At 41.0% G+C, this 22,333-nt stretch overlaps 1 protein-coding gene across 1 annotated transcript in view; it reads left to right on the forward strand.

Moving 5' to 3' along the window:
- Positions 1 to 22,333, forward strand: part of slc49a4 (solute carrier family 49 member 4) — a 46,154-nt gene that overhangs the window by 6,370 nt on the left and 17,451 nt on the right. Inside the window, exons 3-6 of the mRNA XM_086267646.1 lie at positions 6,143 to 6,414; positions 7,120 to 7,249; positions 12,103 to 12,211; positions 17,599 to 17,666. Coding sequence (XP_086123772.1) covers positions 6,143 to 6,414; positions 7,120 to 7,249; positions 12,103 to 12,211; positions 17,599 to 17,666 — 579 coding nt within the window. The remainder of the gene's footprint in view (positions 1 to 6,142; positions 6,415 to 7,119; positions 7,250 to 12,102; positions 12,212 to 17,598; positions 17,667 to 22,333) is intronic.

Raw genomic sequence — 22,333 nt, forward strand, 5'->3', positions numbered from 1 at the left:
TCTGGCCTGCAAACAGAGCTATGGAATCTTTTTTTTCTTGTTGTTGTTGTTCGAGAGACTGTAGAGAGCTGAAGTTTTTATTTTAGCACTAAATTTAAAGACATAACTTCAGAATAATGAAGAGCACTCCAGTGTCTTTACACTACTAAAGTGTTGGTGGATTTAAATTATTTAGAAACAGATTCAGAAGAGACTGCATCCTATATCCTGACTTTCAGTTCTTAGAGGGCAGCAATACTGGATTCTACACTTCCATATTTCTTATTTATCATTTTTATTAGTCTCTGCCTGGTAATGGTCGGTGTCTCTCCTCTTTTTCAGTTTGAAAATGCAGTTGCAAATTCATATACCGCCAGCAGTGACATGTAAACTCAGCTTCAATTGTTAAACTTTAACAACAGCATGCGCATCGTTGAGTGTTGGTCTGTGAAGCTGAAGTGGTTTTTAGCCTAATCACATCTTGTAAGCTGAAGGTAAAAATATCATCTCCACAAAGCATAACTTTGACTTGACATAAATTATTTAAAAAAATAAATCCCAAAGCACGTGCATGCACACATATTTCGACCACGCTAATGTTGCAAAAGGCTTTTACTGTAAAGAGGAAATGGAATAAAATACCAAGCTCTTCCTCTTCTTTTTGGACGCGCTCGAGGGCAGTATTGTTAGAAGTTTTCAACTTGCCTCTCGCTGTTGCTCGAGTGTCACTTCAGTCCAAAAGCCAGTCACACAAGCAAGCTTTCAATTTCACCTCTGCTGAATCCAGCCATGACATATCAAGTTTTTATGTCCGCTCAGGTCGAGCTAAGAGTTTTTAACGCTGCCCGCTGTGCACCCGTACCACGATGAGAGTTATGCTGCTCTGCTGCGACCTTCAGCTCTTTAGATACGGCATTCAAAGTGGAAAACAAGATAGGATGGCGAAAGCAAAGAGGACATGAATCACGCGGCAAATGTTAGTGTGTCACAGTTCAGTTTAATTTGCATATTAAATGTTATAGGTCATAGATCTTAAGGCGATGAACGGCATACTGGATTATTATAGAACTGTAGAGACTCAAAGCTTAATGTAGCTGGATCACCAGTAGAGGTCACTCTTTGCTTTGCAGTAGTGATCAAAATGCAAGGGCTTTGTTTACTGACGGGTGTCGCTGATGAATGTGCTGCCTGTCATGCAGAGGATACTTATCAGATGGATGATGATGTAGATTACCTTAGAGAGGGAATCGCGACATAATGGAGCAGTTAAGTTTTTCAGATTCCTGAAGTTTGGATATGGTGTTCAAGGACATTGCAGGCGGGATCAAACAATAGTTTGAGGAGACGTCTATCCAGGTTTAGAAACCGTGACATTCCTTCAGTAACCCCCTGCAGATCTGTTTGCTCCAGATTCCTTTTCATGTTTAAAAAGGCGATTACCTCTTTGTTTTTATGATAACCTCTTGAGGAAGTAAGGCGTCTCTTTGTTTTGAGGTTTTAAGATCCATTTTTGAAAATCAAAGGGAGCTGTGAATGTTTGAACACTGAAAAGTGGAACTTTCTCTCTCTTTTTTTTTTTAAATGAGATCTTCTGTGAAGCCACATTAAAAAAATGTTTGTTTTGTGAGGTTCAGTCAAGGAGATAAAAGGTGCTGTTGAATTGGCAGTCACTGATTAGACCTTGCTGTGATTAGTTCTGCTCTCAAATCAAAGGTTATTTTTCTTTTTTCAAACCCTTCTCATTTTCCTGGCTTTTCATGCGTCTACTAGTTTCTGTTGCTATTTCAATCTCCGTCTGTGTTATGAATTCGAATACAGACCAGCTGTGTGATTAGCGTCTATCAGTTACATCTCAGACTCACTCCGACAATGTCTGATTGGCCATCAGAAAAAAAAAAAAAATTGTGGATCCCATCGTATTACTCCAACAATTGCGATGGTGCCATTTTCAAGGCGGAATTGGTTTAGCCTTTTTGTGATGGCTGAATTTTGGTCTGTCAGCTCAGGCAGAGCAGAAGCAGTCAAATGACTTCGCTGTAGTGCAGGTTTCTTTGTCTCATTCTCAATCAGATTCAGTCTGACAGGGTTCATAAATAGTGATTAATCATCTCTTCTTGAAAAAGCTGCTCTATTCCCTCTCTTTGCTTCGCCAGCCACAGTGCAGTCTCATGTGACCGCTCATCCTCGTGTTAGTCACCATCCGTCCTCATCACCTGTCATATTAAAGGCACTTTTTTTTTAGTCTCATCTGTTCTCTAATCTAATACAGCGAGGCTGGTTACTGACCAAACTTTGTCAAACTTTTTAAAAGGTGTGAAGTGCTGAAAGCCACCGTCGACTGTTCAGGTTATTAGTTGATTCCATAAGTTTTAATTTGGTTTGTATTGTGCATGAAATGCAATTTAAAAACAAAACAGTTGAGCTGCTTCGATTGTTGGTGAGATTCAAAATGAGATCACTGTAGGTCACAGTTACTGTTGTAAATTATGCTGCGTATCTTTGTCTCTTTTGTTTTTGTTTTTTTGGAGAAAGTTGATTAGAGCGCCGGGTTTGGAATAATCATCATCTAATGAAAATGTCTAGTACAGCAGGTGGACAGGACCACTCTGTCTGCACCCTTTTGAGTCCTGAATAAGACCGTAATCAGTACGTGCGCCCAAAAACCTGATTGGGACTGTTGTGCTAGTTGGCTCCGGGTAGCTCTCGATTTCAATTCAACAGACACAATGACAGACAGACAGCTTGACTCAAAGGCTCGGTGTGGTAGGTAAAAAAATGTCATATGTATCAAGAACATATTATAAATCATGTCGTTGTTACCATAAAATACAAATTAAATGTTAGCTTTTGCTCACATCGTGCTGCCTAATTCATAGACCTGCTTGCTTCGTGCTACCTGCATTGCCATCTTTGCACACTGACCCATCCAAATGGAGGACGGCCACAATAAGATGCCAACTATTGCAGCTGTAGATTTTGTTTTTGCCAGTACACACAAGTCTTAATCATACAGAGATTATACCAGTGGCTCCATAGTGTAGTGGTTTACACATTTACACAAGCAGAGGATCCCTGCTTAGATCCCGGGGAGATTGAAAATCAAAAAATCTGCCAAATCAAAGATGCAGAGCTACCAAAGTAGTCTCTGTTGCTGCAAATCATTTTCTGAATGTTTCAAGAGGTTTTTATGCAGTAGGGTAGATAGAAAAGCACATTTGGTGCTTGAGAGCATGAAGACCACTTATTTTTGGTTCTGGCTGCTCTGTCAACACCTCGTTTGCTGAATCTGGTGTTTATGTTTAGTTAAGAAGTAATGATGGGGAGACTCTTTGATAGAAATCATGTAGTTAAGTCAATGAAAACATAATGACAAGTGATGTAATGATAACCTACATGCTTAAGTGAAAATGACAGTGTGACGCCAATAATGAGGATAAATTTTTACTGCTTGTTGCTCACACTTCCCCTCTCACATAATTAGATGAAGAAAATGACAGCTGTAAATACAGCAGTGTCCTGGCACTGGGTTCATCTGCATCCTGTCGAGTTAACTCACTCGGTACAGAAATGACACACGTTGGATGCGGAGGAGTCAAAGACATGTCTGCACCAACGCAAATGACCAGATCAGAGAAGCTCGATGATGTCAGAATCGTGTAAACGGGGACTCGGATAACCAGGTTATTCAGTGTCAGTGTTGAAAACATACCCAGTTAGCGATAAAGACTGAGAAACAAGGAAAGAAGAGGTGGGATGAATAAAAAGTATGAGGCACAGAGTATTTTAGGAGGTGTTGGTGTGTAGGAGGGGATGTTAGCAGGTCTGAGATGTGGGAAGAAGATAGAGGGTGAACAAGTTATTCTCCAATCAGCCTGTCACTGACCACAGCACTTTGTATTCTGCTGTGACACATTTATCTGTGAACCCCAGAGGCAGTGGACTCCAAAGTTAGAACGAGTTAGAGGGCAGAGACATGTCAGCACAGTGGAGACTGAACAAACTAGTTTATGCCTGCTTTAGACATAAAGCAGGCATAAACTATATTGTTTCGACAGGGCTCAGTATTAGAATTGAAGGTTTTGTCAAACAAAATGCCATTCAAGGAATTTTTTTATATTAAGTGTTAGTGTAAAATCTAATAATTTTGATACTGATAATATTTTTTCAGTCAATATTATAGAAGATTTTTAAATGGCATAAGCTCAGAATTAACCCAACATCTTCACGTGTCCCCCTCTCCTCTCTCGTTCTCTTCTCTCCCTGCTGAGCCAGGGAGTCTTTACTGAGTGTACAGACAATCAATCAGCCGTGAGCCGTCTCCAGCGGCTGGCTGTCTCGGTCAGACAGTTCTGGAGGGGGTGGTGGGGGTGCTGGTGGAATCCGGGGACATCTCAGAATAGGGCTGGGCCATATTATACCGTTCACGGTAATACCGGTATAATGTTAGGCAACGATAGGAAAATGAAATATCGCGATAGAATGGGAGTAAAACGCGCATGCGCAGTGCCTTTGTTTTCATACGCACATGGCCGATTGTTGAGTGAAACAGATGAACCAGAATTGGTTTGTAAAAATGGTGCAACTTCAGTGATGTGGAACTGGTTTGGTGTTTGTCCGTCAGATACACAACAAAGCACATTTTTTGCAGAACATGCAAGCGGCTGTCCTTATTGTCGTATTTGTCGGACTAAGATGCTCTTAAATCTGGGAGTAATCTGGGTCCTAAACTCCGTATACTTCAGGTCAAACAACACTGCAGCATCACTTAGAGTTAAAAACTGTCTAAATTCTTTCATCTTTAATAAAACGATCAGCATTGCTGCTTTACCAGGTGTAACTATAAAGTTTAACTTCCAGGCATCCATGAAAACAAAAGTTATTACATTTAACGGAGTTAGAAGTTAGCTAGCGGAAGTTAGCTCGCTAGTTTCGCTAGTTACCTAAGCATGATATTGCATGTTCTGACTGAGAGATTTCTGAAAAAATTCAAACGTACAGCTCTGCTATCACTTCCAACATAAATGAAGACAGGAAACTAAACAGCAGTGACGTTTGTAGGGTTACTGAAGTTGGGCTAGCTGGTATATAATGATGTGCTACGTGATCGCTAGCGACACAGCTATGTTAGCATAACATAAACAGTGAAGCTGGAGGACGAACACTAACACTTTTCCACTTATAAAAGTTAACGTGAAGGTTCTTCATGGTTAGAGACAAATGCAATCGCATGGCAGGATGCTGTAAACGGACCAAACTTCAGTCAGGAGAACAACTGAGATAATCCATCCACAATACGAGGTTAGTCATTAATATACTGCAACAACATGGGAATAGAGCAGCTGCCAGAGAATTCAACATTAATGAATCAATGGTACAGAAGTGGAGGAAGCAAGAAGAATGAGTTTAATAAAGTTTGATTTATCTGACTGCTTTGTTTTGCTTAATGTGCCTTATAATCCTGTGCACCTTATGGTCCGAAAAATACGTACTGCACACTGCAGTTTAATGTTGCAAAGCACCTCTTTTTAACTTCAGTGGATATTATATATGGTTATGCTCAGGATATGTCAGCCCATTTCTACTGGAAATGCCTTTTGGTTAAACTCTCAGCAAGGAATTTGCATTTGCACTGTTACATTTTTATAAAGCTTTAATGTACATAAAAACCAGCTTCTTAAGTGAAAATAAATGGAAGGTTGTCTTTTTGCGCTAGTAATGTTGTGGAGTTGTATTTTGTCTCGCATCAATTATATCGTCGGTTATATCGTTATTGCAAATTTTCAAATATATATCGTGATAAATATTTTTGGCCATATCGCCCTGCTCTATCTCAGAATACATCTGTCTCACACAATTCAGTCTGAAGGTGCAGAAGTTAGAAAGAAACTTCAGGGGCAGGTGGTTACTTGACTCCTCTGGGATAATTATGCCTTTATTTTTATTCCCTCGCCTGTCATTCTTCCTTTAGATGCTCAAAAGAAATGCCTCATTACTTTGTCCTTATTTAGTTTATTTTGAACTTAATAGGGATACTGAGGGTGATGCTCTGCTGCTGCCGTTTTGTTTGTTTCAATGGGATATCAGAGAAGTGTTTTCCTGGCACATCTTGATATGAGGCATGTATGTCTTCTAAATAAGAACGTTTTTTTTTTTTCTTTTACAGGTTGATACACGGAGGTCAGTTGCTTAATGGTTTAGCCGGCCCCACCATGATGAGCGCCGGCCCCTATCTGTCCACCACATGGTTTGCCCCTGATCAGAGAGCCACAGCAACAGCCGTGGCCTCACTCTTCTCCTACCTTGGAGGCGCCGCTTCATTCATAGTGGGACCTCTGATAGTTCCAGCTCCCAATGACACTCAGGCACTAACCACGATCTCGGCAGCGGTTTCCGACATCTTCATCCGGGACAGGATCCAGCTAGTAATGTATGCAGGTACTAAGAAAAAGCAAGAGCCTCTGAGGGCAAGTTGGATCGATATCGCATCATTTCGACATCATGTCAGCCCCGTCAAGGGACAGAAATACAATCAGGCGAAAGGATCCAAGAATATTGCACAAACACCAAAAACACCAATTATAATCTTCATAACTGCGTCTCTGAATAATGGCTTTTTAGGGCTGATATGCTTAACTGATTCAGAAAATTAAAAGCATGCTGAAAAGAGAAACAGGCATGCTGTAATAGATTGAGGCAGCGGCTTTTGTTTAACCTAAGGTAGTATTGTTATTAATTTCTTAAGGGCAAAGCGGATACATTTTTGTGAATCAAAAGTTTTGCAGGTTTTCAGAAGTAAAAAGGAGTCACATAAGAAGTAAGCTGATATTGTATCACTTATCATATGATGGAATGAAAGCGACCCACTAATGTGGCTACAATGGAGCTTTTTAGTAAATGCATTGCTTTTTTTAAGAGACGAGTTGTGATATCAGCTGATGCTATGTCAGATTGCATCGTTTTGTTAGATGCATTTATTCTACAGTCTTGTCTAGTGGGCTGTTATGTTCATCACGGGGATGGCTTCAGAGGACTTCTAGATGTCACGGTGACCTTTTTTTAAAATGTCAAACTGGACTGACTGTCTCATCTTTGAAAATAACATGTATGTCTCTTTTCCTCTACGTCGCTGTGCTCCGGCAGAGTTGGCTGCTATTGCTGTGCTTTTTGGAGCAGTCCTGCTCTATTTCCCTGCACGCCCACCAATGCCTCCCAGCGTGGCCGCTGCAAGCCAGAGACTCAGTTACAGGAGCAGCATCTGCAGACTTCTTAGGTAAAGTCCAATGCACACATAGATGATGTCTTCTGGTAGTCCAAAATCATGTGAAAGATGATGTTGAGACCATTCTTTCAAAACCTTATTCAAGAGGCCTAATTTAATATGTCCTTGATTTTAAATAGATTACAAAAGATGTGTATTTGGACTTTGCTTCGTGCGGTGCTATTTTGTATGAAAGCGGTCTCTAAGAGAGCAGTTGTTAGCCTGTTTGAAGCATTTATTCTGCTCTGTGGATACATTCAGTCTATTTTGGTGATGCAAAGTATGCTTCTTGTCTCAGAAAGTGACAGAATCTTATGTTACAGTTGGCACTCACCATCTGCCTGGCCTGTTATCAAAGAAACTCCAGCCTTCGCTCTAGATTTGTCACTAAGCTCTGGCCACTGTTGAAAAAAGACATCACCCTGCATCTACACTGTGAGGGTCAGTTACTTACAATAACTCTCAAGAGACACAGCTGATGCATGTAGCTGGAGAAGAAGAGAGATGTTCTGTTATGTTGAGGATCTGACTCTCTGTGGGCTTTTTCTTCCCCCACCCTGGGAAAGGGTACAGGTGAGGTCTACACGGCAATCTAGAAACGATGATTAAATAACACTTTATTATAAACCTTGCAGCCCCATATCCCTATATGTCTTCAAACTTTCCACCATGGGGATAGTAATCCTCTGGGCCACGAGGAAACAGCATTGCCCCAGAATCAGTGCCCTGGCTTGTAAAGAAATGAGGCCTGTGGCAGTGGCCATAGTTTGGATTAAGGCTGGGGAAGGGTGAAGAGAAGGGAAAAAGCTGGATGATGGCAGCCAGGAAGTTGGCCCAGCTTGGTTGGCTACTCTCGGTCCCCTGAAGTAAGAAATGGCTTCACTACAGGGCCAGACTTTCCACAGGCCTCTGACCAGCACAGACAGGTTTAACTCATTAAAGAGTTCAGAAACCTATGCGATCAGGCTGATATCGATCTAATACGTGTTTTTTGACACATTTTATTCATGCGCACATGCTCATCCGTGCAGAGGTTTCTGGCCAACTTAACTAGGCCATCCAGCTGTGAGGGTTTCTGTTCCACTTGTGATAGGCAGGCTTCCAGTGACCTGTTTGGGCAACATGTTGTATCTCAGTCCAGCAACATCAAGCCGTACAGTTGTCCTGCAGGGACTGGGCATGTAGCAGGAAAAGTGACTTGAGTCTTTGTGGCCTTGTGCACTCATAGAGCAGTTAGACAAAACGATTGCCTTAGTTTGAGAACTTTAAAGCTTTACTTAGTGAAATTTTAACTTCTTATATGACTCTAATTGTAATTTATTAACCACACTGCAGCTTTCCATGAAACGTATCCAGATGTTTTAGGTTTCACTGTTTACTATTGTGTTCAGTAGTGTTTCTCACCCTGATTACAGGCGGATCAAAGAATTTGGCTGTTGGAACTTATTTTACCTCACTGTGTAACATCATTTTGCATCACTTTTAGGTATCTTCAAGCCGGGGTTTGCTGTGAGTAGCTGATAATCCACCATGTGGAATAATTGGTAGTTGGACTGATAGAGACAGGGAATTGGTCCTGTATGGACAGGAACTGTTTGGTATTGGGCCCGATACCAAGATGGCAGATTTGAATAGTGCACCTCGCGCAGCATTTTGTAGCCTTCACAGTGATGGCAGGTACCCGCTAACTTGCCATTAAGCTTGATGCTTATCTATTGATGTATCTGTTCATCCATTTATCTGTCAGGGTCCGAGCACTGGTTAACGATCTTCAGCTTGATGAGTGCTTCCAGCTGTTCACATCTGCTGCCACAGCAGCAGTCTAATTAGAAACCTGGATGTCTCCACACATGGTGCAAAGTTATCATTGTATTCTCATCACCCGGTGTGGTGATACTAAACAGGCCGAAGCTTGACTATTAATGACCCCTTCCTCCCACCCCCAGTCATACTCACTTTGAAAGTTGTCATTTTGATGCATTGCGCTCCAGCCGGTTCTGCCAAGGACACTTAGCTGATGACACCGGCAGCTTTGAGACTCCTTTGGAAATATTTCATCCCCAGCAGGAAGTGGAGAGGAGAAAAAACTTACCAATAGATGGTGTCTGCCTGCTTGCATTTGGTTATCTAAGTAAGCTCATCTTTAGAGGGGAAAAAAATGCATGGATATGGATTTCCTGTTGTTGTGGCAAGGTTAATGAAAAGGGTGCTAATAGGAAAAGCAGGGGGAGTACTTTGTCACAAGGCTTTTATGACTGTCCCTACATACTCTGTCCAAGGCCAAACCGCTTCATACTGCTTAAGATGAGACAAGCCGTCTGCAGCTGAGAGACTGGCGGCGTTTGTTTTTTCATGTATAATCAAAGCATTCTTCCAATAAAGCGATTCATTGTGTGAGGTTCACCGGTGTCAGGAAAGGGAAGGGCTGTGGATTTGTTTACAGCAACACTACTTTGGCCGTACAGGTAGTTTGTCCTGGGAAGTTCTCTCTCTGTAGTTTGTGTGTATTCGTGAACTTTGTCTGCATTTGAAGCATATGGACGATGCCGGCCTCAAAGTGTTATCCAGATGTCCCTGCTTGATACCGTTCAGGATGCTGGCTGCATTATAATAAAGCAGAGGCAGAATAAATGTAAGAGTTACGTCCATAAACCAACAGCAGGAGAAGAAAACAACAACAATCTGTGAATCTGCTTCCAGCCCTGCCTCATTTGTCAGACACTGAGTGATTCTAATCACATTGTTTGGGTTGAGGATGTGGCTCTGATTTTTAAATCACCATGTCACCTCACTGGGCGAAGGTGATTAGTGTGGGTGTTTGTGCTCCAAGTGATTGTATTTGACTTTCATGTGATTGGAGAGGTGTTATATATTCTAAATGGATCAACTTTGAGTGTATATTGGGCACACATACATAAATGCACATAGACGCGACTTTATTAATTTTCTCCCTTTTTGCAAACAGTTCACTGTGAGCTAAACTGCTTGTGTCAGCCTCATGTCTGCTGTAGCATTTAGATTCCTGCTGCTGCAGTTTGATTCCAGTGAACTGATGAACGATTATTATCTACAAATGGATTTACCTCAAATCAAAGATGCATTTATAGCTTTTAATTTTGAGCAATTGTTAGTTTTGTTTTTTTTTTTGTTTTTTTTTTTTTAAACAATTAAACATGGTTTTGCAGCTAATGAAACAATAAATGCACATACTAGTGGCTCACGTGCACTTAACTATAACCTCAAACCCCGTCACATTTGTGATTAATTGCAAACGAGTGGCTGTCTTTGAGGAGTTTACAATTAAAAGCAATCCATTTTTCTTTTTCTTTTAAACCACATTGTTATGCAGTGACAGACATAACAGTATCAAAGATCTGACTTTCATTAGAGAGTGGAGTAATAACAATAGATGGTTTAACAGCAACTGTGTAAAAATGTGTTTACACTGTTTTCTCATGAGAGTACCTGAAATGTAAGATGGCAAACGCAGGAAGGCTCTTATAGGTTTGCTATTGAAACAGGTTCATGTGATAGAAAGTGTTCCAGCTATAACAGCAGTCACTGGTTGCAGTCATTATTTTTATTGCCTTATGGACAATTTATAATTGAGTCATTGAACGAGTACATGTCACACACTGTTAAGCTTTTAAGCTTTACAGTGCAGTGCCAAGAATTCAGAGTATTCTGAGTGATCATTCAAATTCCTAATTCTGAGTTTTTGGTCCTTATTTTAGATCCTTTAGCTTAATGTTGGCAGCTTCCCACCAGTGTTCATGCTGCTTCTTATCTCTCTGTCTCTGTGCTCTGAACAGGGATGGGTTTTCTGTTGTGACAGGCACAGGGAGATGAGCCAAAGTGGTGTGCCTGTGTGTGCTGTGTATTATCCATGTTGTGAGGACAAAATCTGTTTGCGTAATCACATTGTGGGGGGTGCGGGGCGCGCTCACAACTGTTTAGTGGAATAGGAGCAAGTTGCAGTAATGTTGGTCAGTAAATCTGTGAGTGAAGATTGAGTAAGGTTGGCAAGTAGCAGGAGTAGTTTGTGCTAGTTGTCACTGTCTGGCACAATTTCAATGAACCGCTGGGCGTTTACAGTTGGGGCTAGCATTAAGTTTAGTCTGGGACAAGTGTTGGAGGCAAGTATATAATGTTAGACACAGGATTTACAGAATGCATTAATGTCAGTGAGTACCCTGACAAAGATAGAAGCACTTGAGTGCGTGTGGCTGTCATCCCACCTGACGTGGGATGACAGCTGATGGCAGACCTCCAGACATCAATGAACAGGACAGGAAAGACACACCACGTTATGCTGCTTTCATTGTTTCATCTCGGGCCGCTGCTGCTGGGATGTAGGCTGTAATTGGAGGCGGCATTATGCATTCATGCAATTAGTAACATTTAGTGCTTGGATTATAATTATGAACCCCTCAGTGATTCTGCAGAGGATATCCTTTCAATTAAATCAAGTGACCAAGCTCTCACATTTATATGCAGAAGTCTTTAGAGGTACACGAATAAATATCAGATAATCATCTGTTTTTGCTAAAGTAAGAGCGGAGGTAGGAGTAATACACCAATACGCAATTAATATACTATTTATTTTAGGACTGAAATAAACCCAGATGCTTTCAAGGTATGAAAGATCTGGATAACTGCATGTTAAATTGTAGCATTCAGTGAGATACTATCTCTCATTAATTAGTACATACTGTAAACACTTTTGGTCTCAAATCTTTTTCTTTTTCCCAAGATTACATTGATAGATTCTACAAATGTGCTGAAATTTCTGTCTGGAGGCTGGATGATGTATAGTATAATATAGTTTGTTTTCTTGTGATTGACATGTTTAATGTCTCTTTCAGCAATCTGCGGTTCCTGATGATAGCACTGGCCTATGCAGTCCCCACAGGAGTGATTGCTGGCTGGTCGGGCGTCCTCGACATGGTTCTTACACCAGCCAAAGTCAGCCAGGTATGGCACAAATGCGCACACACAGGATAACATACTGCCTTTGCACCAGCTTCAGTAAAGTGAAGTACCTCAAAGCATTCAGTAAGAGGCTGTTTCTTCAGATTTCATTTTTTTTCCAGTGCCCTTTTGAAAGAACAGGTCAGTACTGGTGTTTTGACTGCCTTTTGAGGAAAGTGTGGAGACGAGGTCGGCATTTTTCCTCCATAACAGACTAGTTTTCATCTGGGTTACCCTTTAGGTGGGTGAACTGCAAAAAAATATGTATGAATATTTGTATTTCTCTTATTTGACTAGGTAAGTAGTCAGTTTTCATCCACCTGTGTCTATAATTTGAAAAGCTTTTCACACATGCGGCCCACTGAGTGGAACAATGGGGCGAACAGCTGGGGTCCTTTCTCTTGTTCTCATTGTTGCATCTTGAAATATATCTCAGATGTTCTTCCTGCCAGTAAACTGTAAAGTCTGTTATTATCAAGATGATGCACTGAAATGACATTACACACATAGAACACATGATGATATTCAAGACTGAGAAGTATATTTTGATGTGGAAGGAATTCTGACGTTTGAATTCTAAAGAACCCGTTTGCAAGCCTGTATTAATCCACTCTTGTGCAGGAATAAATACACACTGTCACTCCCCATGTGAAACCTAAAAATAACCAAATATGATCACATATTTTGATTTGGTGCTGTCTTTTTCTGTTTTGCACTTATTGAGCCTACACATAGCTGCGTCTTTTGTGAAGGGCACAATCGATTGCAAATCGCTATCCGCATGCCTGCCAGCCATCTTCCATTTGAGACAGAAAAACAGAGTAATTTTGAGTGGTGCAGCTTGGAGGAAGGAAAAAAGCTCTGGATGGTTTGCATCTTCCAGGTCTCAACACAGCAGCATGTCAAAAGGCAAAGGAAGCATCTTTTCAAGGTTATCGCCAGACAGGTGCTGCTGGAGAGGAGATCACACGCAGCAGAGCGGGGGATGAAACGCTTCTTGTCACACCCTCTACATTATACCTCTGTCAAGAGGAAGCAGGGCGCATACCAAATTGTTCTTAGATTTCATTTGTTCTAAAAAGATTTTTTTTTCTCTCAAATTCTTTTTATCCATGACATTTGAAAACACAAAAAGTATGTTGCAGTGAGATGAGCTATCCCTTGGGTATAAAAGTTGAGCTTAAAAATAAATGAAACGATGTGCGTGGTGCAGTACGAATGCAACTGAAGCTTTGTTCTTTGGGTGTGGAGACATTGAAGTCAAGTTGAACTAAGGAAAAGCAAATACTGCATTTTATTTTGTTTTAGCTTAAGATGCACCCACAGATCCCAATCCCAGCTCTAGCTTATCTTGTTTTTCTGTCTGTTTTAAACTTTGTTGACTGTCACATCCAGAGACGGTGCAGACAGACGCTGTGCTGGGAGTAAAATAGGCATTATATAAATGCAAGCTCTCATCTAATTAGATCTTTTTCTTCTTTCCCCAAGCACCAATGCATTTGCACTGGAATTTTTGTTTAAGTGCAAACTTTTCCCTTTGCATTTGCCTTCAGCTCTTACTGACATTTTAAAATGAACAAAGCATTAATAGCAAAAGAGAAATTTCCTGTTAATTTCTTCTTGCTTTGCAATGATTTGCTCATGTTGGTGCAGGTTTACTCACGAACACGTTTACACCTTTGCTTTACTGCGGAATCATTTTCTGAATCCACATCTGGTTGAAATTGGATGTAATGGCTCATCAAACAAATGTTAATATTAGACAAAGATGACCAGATGAGATGCAAAATGCATCATTCAGTTGATGATTTAATTTGAGTGAAAAAAGGTTATCACAAACCGATGTGGAAGTAATTGCCACCTAAACCTAGTAACTGGGTGTGCCAGCCTTGGCTGCAGAACAGCATTCAGTCATTTGCATTGCTGTGGAGGAAATTTTGCTCAGTCTTCTTTGCAGAATTATTTTTATTCATCCACGCTGGAGGGGTTTCCAGCATAATATTTGTTTTTTAGCGGTTTCTCTAGATCAGGGGTGCCCAATCCCGGTCCTCGAGAGCTACTATCCTGCAGCTTTTAGATGCATCCCTACTCCAACACAGCTGAATCAAATGGTTTGATCTCTTCAGCATGCCATCATGTTTGGCAAAGGCCTGATAACAAGCCATTCATTTGATTCAGGTGTGTGGGAACAAGGATGCATCTAAAAGCTGCAGGACGGTAGCTCTCGAGGACCGGGATTGGGCACCCCTGCTCTAGATCATGGCTTGATGTGTTGCTTTTTAAATTTTTAATCGTTTGGCCTACTTCACTTTGTCAGTTTGACAGATTCTATTTGATGGATGTCTTGATTCAGCAGGTGTGATATTAATCATGCCTGGGTGTGGCTGGTGAAATTTATTCAGTTAAGTCAGATGATTTATCGTAGGTTTGGATAGCCCCCCCCCCCCCCCCCCCCCTCCATTAATACATGAAATCCTCGTTCAAAACTACATTAAAAAAATTATTTTTGTCTAAAATAAAATGTATTTGATCTTTAATGTGTGACAAATGTGCGTAAATGAAATCAGGAAGGGGCAAATCCTTTTTTCACTGCACCGTTTTTCAAATTCTATTTTCACTTCTTTTTCTTTTCTAGTGCACACATTTGGTAACTCAGTTCTGCTGCTGATTCATGCAGTCATTTATCCTTGGTGTGTTTCAAGACCTAACCTCATCTCTCCTCCTCCTCCCTCTCTCTGTCAGCATTTTTCTTACACATGCTTCTTCGGGGTCCTTTTCTGGAATAAAGATGCTTCTGTCATCTGTTTCCGCAGCTAGCCACCCAGCCTGAGTGAGAGGTGACCATGAGTGCCGTGAGGCAGTAAGAGCAATCAGTTGTCACTGGATTAGACAAATGTTGATGTCTCTTTTCTTTTTTTCCCCTCTCCCCCAGAGTCTATTGGAAATACAAACATGTTCTTGTCCCACAGCAGAGTGTCTGAAAAACTAATAAAGAAATAAAACATGAAGGCGAACGAAACATGCTCTGCAAGTGACAAAGACTGTTACAGCACCTAGCCAGCTCTCTGGTCTCAGTCGTCATGCTGTTTTTTTTACGACTTCATGAAATACGAACTAGAAGTGATGTTTAACGACTTACAAGGATTGATTGAGTAAATGACTGGAAGAGGGGCAGAGGCACACGGGGATCTGTTGGCAGGGAAATGACACAGCATGTGGTGATTTGACTGGAGCCCGACTAGGAAACTCACGTTTTCATGTTTGTTTGGTTTATATGCGAGTCTTAAAAATATGCGTGAAATTACTGACGCTCTTAGAACATAGTGTGCACATACAATCACCCCAGGAGGGAAGAAAATGACAAACTCCACCGAGGCCTTGTATCTTCCAGCGAGCAAATACAAGTCAGCAAGTCATGCCTCAATATATTTCCATACTGACACGGTGTGTGCTGTGTGGCCACCCAGAAAAGAGATTGAGACAACAAAATTTGTGTTGTTTTTTATCTTTTGTAAAAAACTCATGTCAGTGGTTGAATTGCCATTCTTTTCAATTTTGTACCTGCAAATGGGCGCTCTCTTCAAATGCAATCACGCTGCAGTTTCTGTGCCTCTCCACTGTGATTGTTTGTGGTAGGAAATGGGAGTTGGGGTGATACTAGGACAAGAGCCATCGAAACGCAAAAGGATGAGAAAAGTAAAAATGGTCACCTATTCTATTATAACAAGGGTGTGTATTTCTGGAATTTGGATACTAGATGCACAGGGGAAGCGCCAAACGTCCGATGCTAAGGATGCCATTTGAGCTCTAGAGGGGAAATGTGCTAAACCTGCAGATACAAGTATCATCACAATCCGTAGGTCTCGGGAAATGGGTGCTTTAGTGCTTCAGCTCATCAGTTTTTAATGGAGACCCATTTAGAATGCATAGAATTTGAATGCAGATTGCGTCCTGCTTCTTTTAGTAAGATTAGTTTTTCTTTTTCTTTTTTCTTTTTTTTTAATACCAATACACAACCACTGGGAGTTTTGAAGCACTTTTTAACATGTTCTGCCTTCACATAAAACACTTCTCAGCATTAAACACTGCTTTGTGGATTTTTAGGATTATACGAAGAGATTCAGCATTAGCACAACATGCCACTTCTTCTCAGAGGATCAGGTTTATGACAAGCGATCAAGAGAGAAAACAGAAACAAACACATTAACATGATATGGCTTTCTCCATCCTAACTGCAGTCGTCGCCAGCTTATTGACACAGTCACAAAATAGCAGACATGATTAAGCTTCAGGCTTGGCCTTTTAAAGGATCCAAGCACTGAGAATGCTGCAGTTAATTAACTCTCCACCCACACATGAAACATAGTAATTTGTATCTTTTGAATTGAAATGGCTTGGCATGCAATTTGTGTTTAGCTCCCTGAACTGGCGCACAAACTGATGTGACATACACCATAGAAAATCCCAGCATCAGTGCTGCACGGCCTACATGGAAGATAAACAGCAATTATAGGTGCTACAGGGTTGTGGGTGTTTTGATTTATAATATATATTTTTAGATCTTTTTTATTTACTTGGGGAGTACAGTTCACCTCTCTGTGCTGCTTCAGGCTATGCAAACATGAGATGAGTGCCTTTCCATTGATCTTCACTGCTTCACAGAAGGCTGGCCCACACAAAACTCTGATCAAATATAATGGCATTTTGGCATGCATCACTTGTAAGCTAGAATCGGTCTACATTTAATAACTTTGATAGTCCACTTTTCTTCATCGTGAACTTTCTTGACAGATTGGTGCAGAGTGTGATTAAGCAGAAAGCATCAGGTCCTGCTTTAGATTCAGCTTCCTCGCTGAATGATCTACCATCTGAATTTGACTTAATGAAAGTTATTGTCAATAGAAGACTTATGAGAACCAAATGCATTTATTGGCACTTTGACTTTTCCTGTGAGTGTGTGAGAGAGAGAAAGGGAGGCGTGCTGTATTTTACCTCTTATTGATTCTGTGGCAGTCCCTTGGTCAACGTGTCCTTTCTTCTGACTTTGTGTGTGTGTGTGTGTGTGTGTGTGTGTGTGTGTGTGTGTGTGTGTGTGTGTGTTTTGACTTTCATCCTGGAAAATAAAAAAAGGACAGCAAGCTTTGCGCACGCACACACACTCATGCAACATTGCCAACCCTGGCAATTTACCGGACACGGTGATTGGCAGGTCTTCACAGTCTTCAGGCACTTAGAGCCTGCTCTCTGTCTAGCTCTGTCCTCAGTCATGGACTGCATGTTGAACAGGGTGTATGCTTTTCTGTTTCTGTTCTTTTCTCTTGGCTTCTCTCCCAAACCACCACCTCATTTTCCTTTGTTTTCTTTCTTTCTCTCTCTCTTTTTAAACACAGGTGGATGCAGGCTGGATTGGTTTCTGGTCGACCATTGGTGGATGTGTGTTCGGAGTGGCAATGGCCCGGTGAGTTATGCCATCCTTTTTGTGTGTGTCTGTGCCACTCTGACTACTGAATGTGGATTAAAAGTGAAGCTGTACTTTAACACTGCATTGACATTATGAGTGAAAATATTACAAGTCTGCTACACTGTCAAAAAGACCTGCCATGAAGTGTTGGTGTAAATGTGCTGTGCATGTGTGTATGCATGCAAGGATGAAAGAATGATGGTGGATGCTTCACTCCATCACTTAAGTGCTGAAAAACTGTTGAGAGCAGTGCAACTTTGACTATTTATTTTTTTTATTGTCAAGCCCATCATGAGAGCGACAGTTGGTAGCTTCATATTACTGGCTTTCATTGGAAATGACTCGTAACCATTGACTGATCACTGCGTAAGACTTCACACGTTCAGACTGTAATGACCTGTCCATGTTTAGACCAATTCAATTTTATTTATATAGAGCCAAATCACAACAAAAGTCACCTCAAGGCGCTTCATAGATACAGAGAAAAACCCAACAATCATATGACCCCCTATGAGCAAGCACTTTGGCGACAGTGGGAAGGAAAAACTCCCTTTTAACAGGAAGAAACCTCCGGCAGAACCAGGCTCAGGGAGGGGCGGGGCCATCTGCTGTGATTGGTTGGGGTGAGAGAAGGAAGACAGGATAAAGACATGCTGTGGAAGAGAGACAGAGGTTAATAACAGATATGATTCAATGCAGAGAGGTCTGTTAATACATAGTGAGTGAGAAAGGTGACTGGAAAGGAAAAACTCAATGCATCATGGGAATCCCCCGGCAGCCTACATCTATTGCAGCATAACTAAGGGAGGATTCAGGGTCACCTGGTCCAGCCCTAACTATATGCTTTAGCAAAAAGAAAAGTTTGAAGCCTAATCTTAAAAGTAGAGATAGTGTCTGTCTCCTGAATCCAAACTGGAAGCTGGTTCCACAGAAGAGGGGCCTGAAAACTGAAGGCTCTCCCTCCCATTCTACTTTTAAATACTCTAGGAACAACAAGTAGGCCTGCAGAGCAAGAGCAAAGTGCTCTAATAGGGTGATATGGTACTACAAGGTCATTGAGATAAGATGGGGTCTGATTATTTAAGACCTTGTATGTGAGGAGCAGGATTTTGAATTCAATTCTGGATTTAACAGGAAGCCAAAACGGGAGAAATCTGCTCTCTCTTTCTAGTCCCTGTCAGGACTCTTGCTGCAGCATTTTGGATTAGCTGAAGGCTTTTCAGGGAGTTTTTTGGACATCCTGACCACTGATGTGTAACACATGTCCCTGCTGCACCTTCTAATAAACCTCTCAAATAACCAAACTACATGGACCAAGCAACAATCTCACCCATGTTATGTCACTTTTGCATTGTGTAATAACTTAATTAACTTAAAGTGTGAGTCTGCTGATTCCAGAGCTGAACTAGTTTTAGCGTTTCTGATTTTAAATGGCATTCAGTCTGTTTATCAAATTAAAACTCAATAGAATCAGCGAGGCGTCAAATTAGAAAATAAACATTTACTGTGACCCCTCATTTTACATTTGCACGCCTTCTTCACAGCTGAATCTGACACATTCATACATCTGAATACAGAGTTGCAGATAGATGGATAGAGACACTCAGTCATTCCTAATCTGGGCGTCAGGTCCACCAAAGCAGAATAAGTTGTGGCATCAGGAGATGATCGGTGAATTTAAAAAAACCCACACACATTTCTGCCTTGCGAATTTCATTCCTTAAACATAAAATTGAACATAAAGCTATACACACCTCACAGATTCATGGAGTTTATGATGATTTGATCTCAAGAGAAAAGACAATGCTGTGTTTGCCAAAAGCCAAAGAGTAGGGAACGATTTATATGGTGATGAAGGTTAAGCAGATACACTGAACCCCACTTGAACATTATTTGCATATTTAAAAGAAATGGTAAAATGGAGCCTGGATAAAGTGCACGTGTATTTTTACTTATTTGTTTAATGTAGTTCAATACTAGCTGGAGAGTTGGCAAATGGAATAACATAATGCAAAAAGATTTTGTGAACAAAGTGTTTCTTTATTCAGGAAGCAATGAAATAATCAAGTGTTCTTCGTGAGAACTTTAGTTGCACCTATTCTATATAAAAGGCATATTTAAAAAGTGTTGCCTGTGAATGTTTTTCATTGTGTTAATCACTCTGTTCACTTGGTCTTTGCGTACATATTATATGTTGATGTGTACACCTGCCACTTGCAAGGCTGTATTGTTTCTAACAATGTTAATAATTAATAAATATCATAAAGAACAGTGAAGGTTGATTTGAGGTAAAAATAGGAGCCGCTCTTGCTCCTCTCTCATCTGCTCCCTTTTAATATATGATCTGAGTGCAGCGATGCTGCAATAGAGCGAGGGAAATTGATGCTAATGCAGCTACCACTTCACCTCCAGTGTTGGATCGGGAGCCACGCTATGAAGACAAAGTGTGGACTCTGCAAAAGGAAGGGACTCATTCGTGTCTGATAGATGTATATTTGTCGTAGGCTGAGGTGCAATCAGCACTACCAAGCAGATCCAGTGTTTTCTTTAAGTTGTAATCAGGGAAATGAGCCTATAACTCCCGCTGTTAATCAATGAAGCTGTTTGCTGCATTAGGTGAAAGTATATGTAAACAGAACTGTTGAGTTATTGGTGTTGATTGCAATAGTCTTGGAGTCAGTGGATGCATAATTAGTCTTTCTTTGATGCAACAGTTGATGGGTAAATGAAATTCCTCCAACCGCTCCTGTGTCATTTGGGTTGGGTTGTCTTGGGGCTTGATCGTGTGAAAGTGACTGAATATAACTTAAGTTCATCCACTGAACGACGGTCTTGTGGTTGGTTGTGGTGAACACTGGATATCCGTTCATCCATCCAAAGTTTATTCATCTGTAGTTGGTAATGATTAATCTACCTGTTGAACTGCTGCTGTAAATCCAGAAAGATTCACATTGAAAACAGAAGAAACGCAGCAATTCTTTTGTAGCTTTGTTTTGTCTGTGCAAGTGCTGGAGTGAGGTAAGTGGAGAGATAATTTTGTAGTCGCTGACAGATTATTAGAAAAGGTCTCAATTTTTATTGGAAAGGTCTGAAACAATCAAGCCTGGAGAATGAGTGGAGTCTTTTGGTGAGCTCGGTGAGCTACTGTACTTTTTATCTGAATGGAAAGATGATATGAATATTTGTCTGCAGCACATAAATGATCCTGGTTGGAGGACAGCTTTAGAACTGGGAAGATAATAGGACCTGTACAAATGTGCAGTTGCCCTTGTTTGAAGTATGAAGTAAAAGCAGGAGACGATTGTTTAACTTGAGTGTCCTAAAGTTTCATTTCTACAACAAAGAAACTTCATCTAACAAAAAACAGCACAGCAGTGCCCTTCAGTGCTGCGGAAACCCAGAAAATATGTTAGATCTCGCTTTGTTTACCAGATATGAGAAGGAAAACCAAGTCCTTTTAAAAATGTTATGGCTTCCTGTGTTACCAGTAAAATAATGGCCCATTCTTTTGACTTAAAGTGAGTCAGACGAATGATATTGCACCTTCAAGCTTTGATGATGATGCCAAGAATGGTATGCATGCTGGTATGTTTTATTAAGAGGAATTATTGATGAATCATCCTCATGCGTGAATGATACATTATAGCCATAATTCTACATGTGCGCCATAATGATGAAGAAAAGTGTATTCTTTTTAGACTCCCCTGCAGTGTGCACCATGGTGTTGCATGACAGGAAGCTGGTATTCGCATGCAATACTTCCAGTCAACAGGCTCACAGGCCTTTGGGATTTTAGCTCCTAGATACCATCTAGGAGCTAAAATCCATTCTTTGATTGGAAAAATGTTTCTCCAGAAGAAGAAATTACTTTTAAATGTATTAAATTCTTTTTCCATTTCCCCAAAACTCTCTATTCCCCCTTTCTGTTTTTACTTTTTTTTCATCAACTTGCTGCATCACAGCATCATTAGATAAATTCCCAGGAAAGATTGTGCTAATGAACAGAACAATCTCTGTCCCTTGTCTCACCCGCTAGCAGCCCTTAAGTTGTTAATGTCAAGTTGTAGCTTATTATACGCCACCAGCCGTCCCTCTCCCTTTAGTCAGCACTCTGCGTGCCAGTCGCGAGCACAGTTTGCCGCAGGGAGCAGGTGTTGCAGTTTCACATTTAAAGTGCTACTGCTGCTTAGCTAAATTTCTTTGGGTGTCAGCACAAGCCCTTTGCCAAAAAATAAATGAATAAATAAAAATCATACACAGGCTCGTGCAAACATTGCGCTCCCTGTGTCTTGGCTCAGTGGATGTTTGAATGGCAGGGACCTCGATCCAGCAGGTTCAATTAGCGGTGGTAGCTGCTCCGAGGTGTGGCCCCCGTCATGAAAACATTTGACAAACAATCTGGCATCTGTGTAATTGTCTGGCCCAGACAGATGCTGATTGGACGACAGCGCCACGACACTGCACACTATTTTTATTTATTTATTTTCCTCCAGATTGAGGAGAGTGGAAAGAATAACTAACAAGCTTCACTCATTATCTCCCCATTACAAGCTCTGGGGAAAAAGGGGGGGCGAGGGGTGAATACGGAGGAGGTGGCAGAAAACAGAACCAGGTTATTCTCCTTCACATCACGGAGGTCTGAGCTGGAAAATACTCCAATAGAG

The sequence above is a fragment of the Aulonocara sp. 'chitande type north' Nkhata Bay genome, linkage group LG16 (assembly GCF_057382095.1).
Source record: "Aulonocara sp. 'chitande type north' Nkhata Bay isolate Kocher_YH1m ecotype deep benthic linkage group LG16, A_spYH_male_GT1.1, whole genome shotgun sequence".
Taxonomy (NCBI): domain Eukaryota; kingdom Metazoa; phylum Chordata; class Actinopteri; order Cichliformes; family Cichlidae; genus Aulonocara; species Aulonocara sp. 'chitande type north' Nkhata Bay.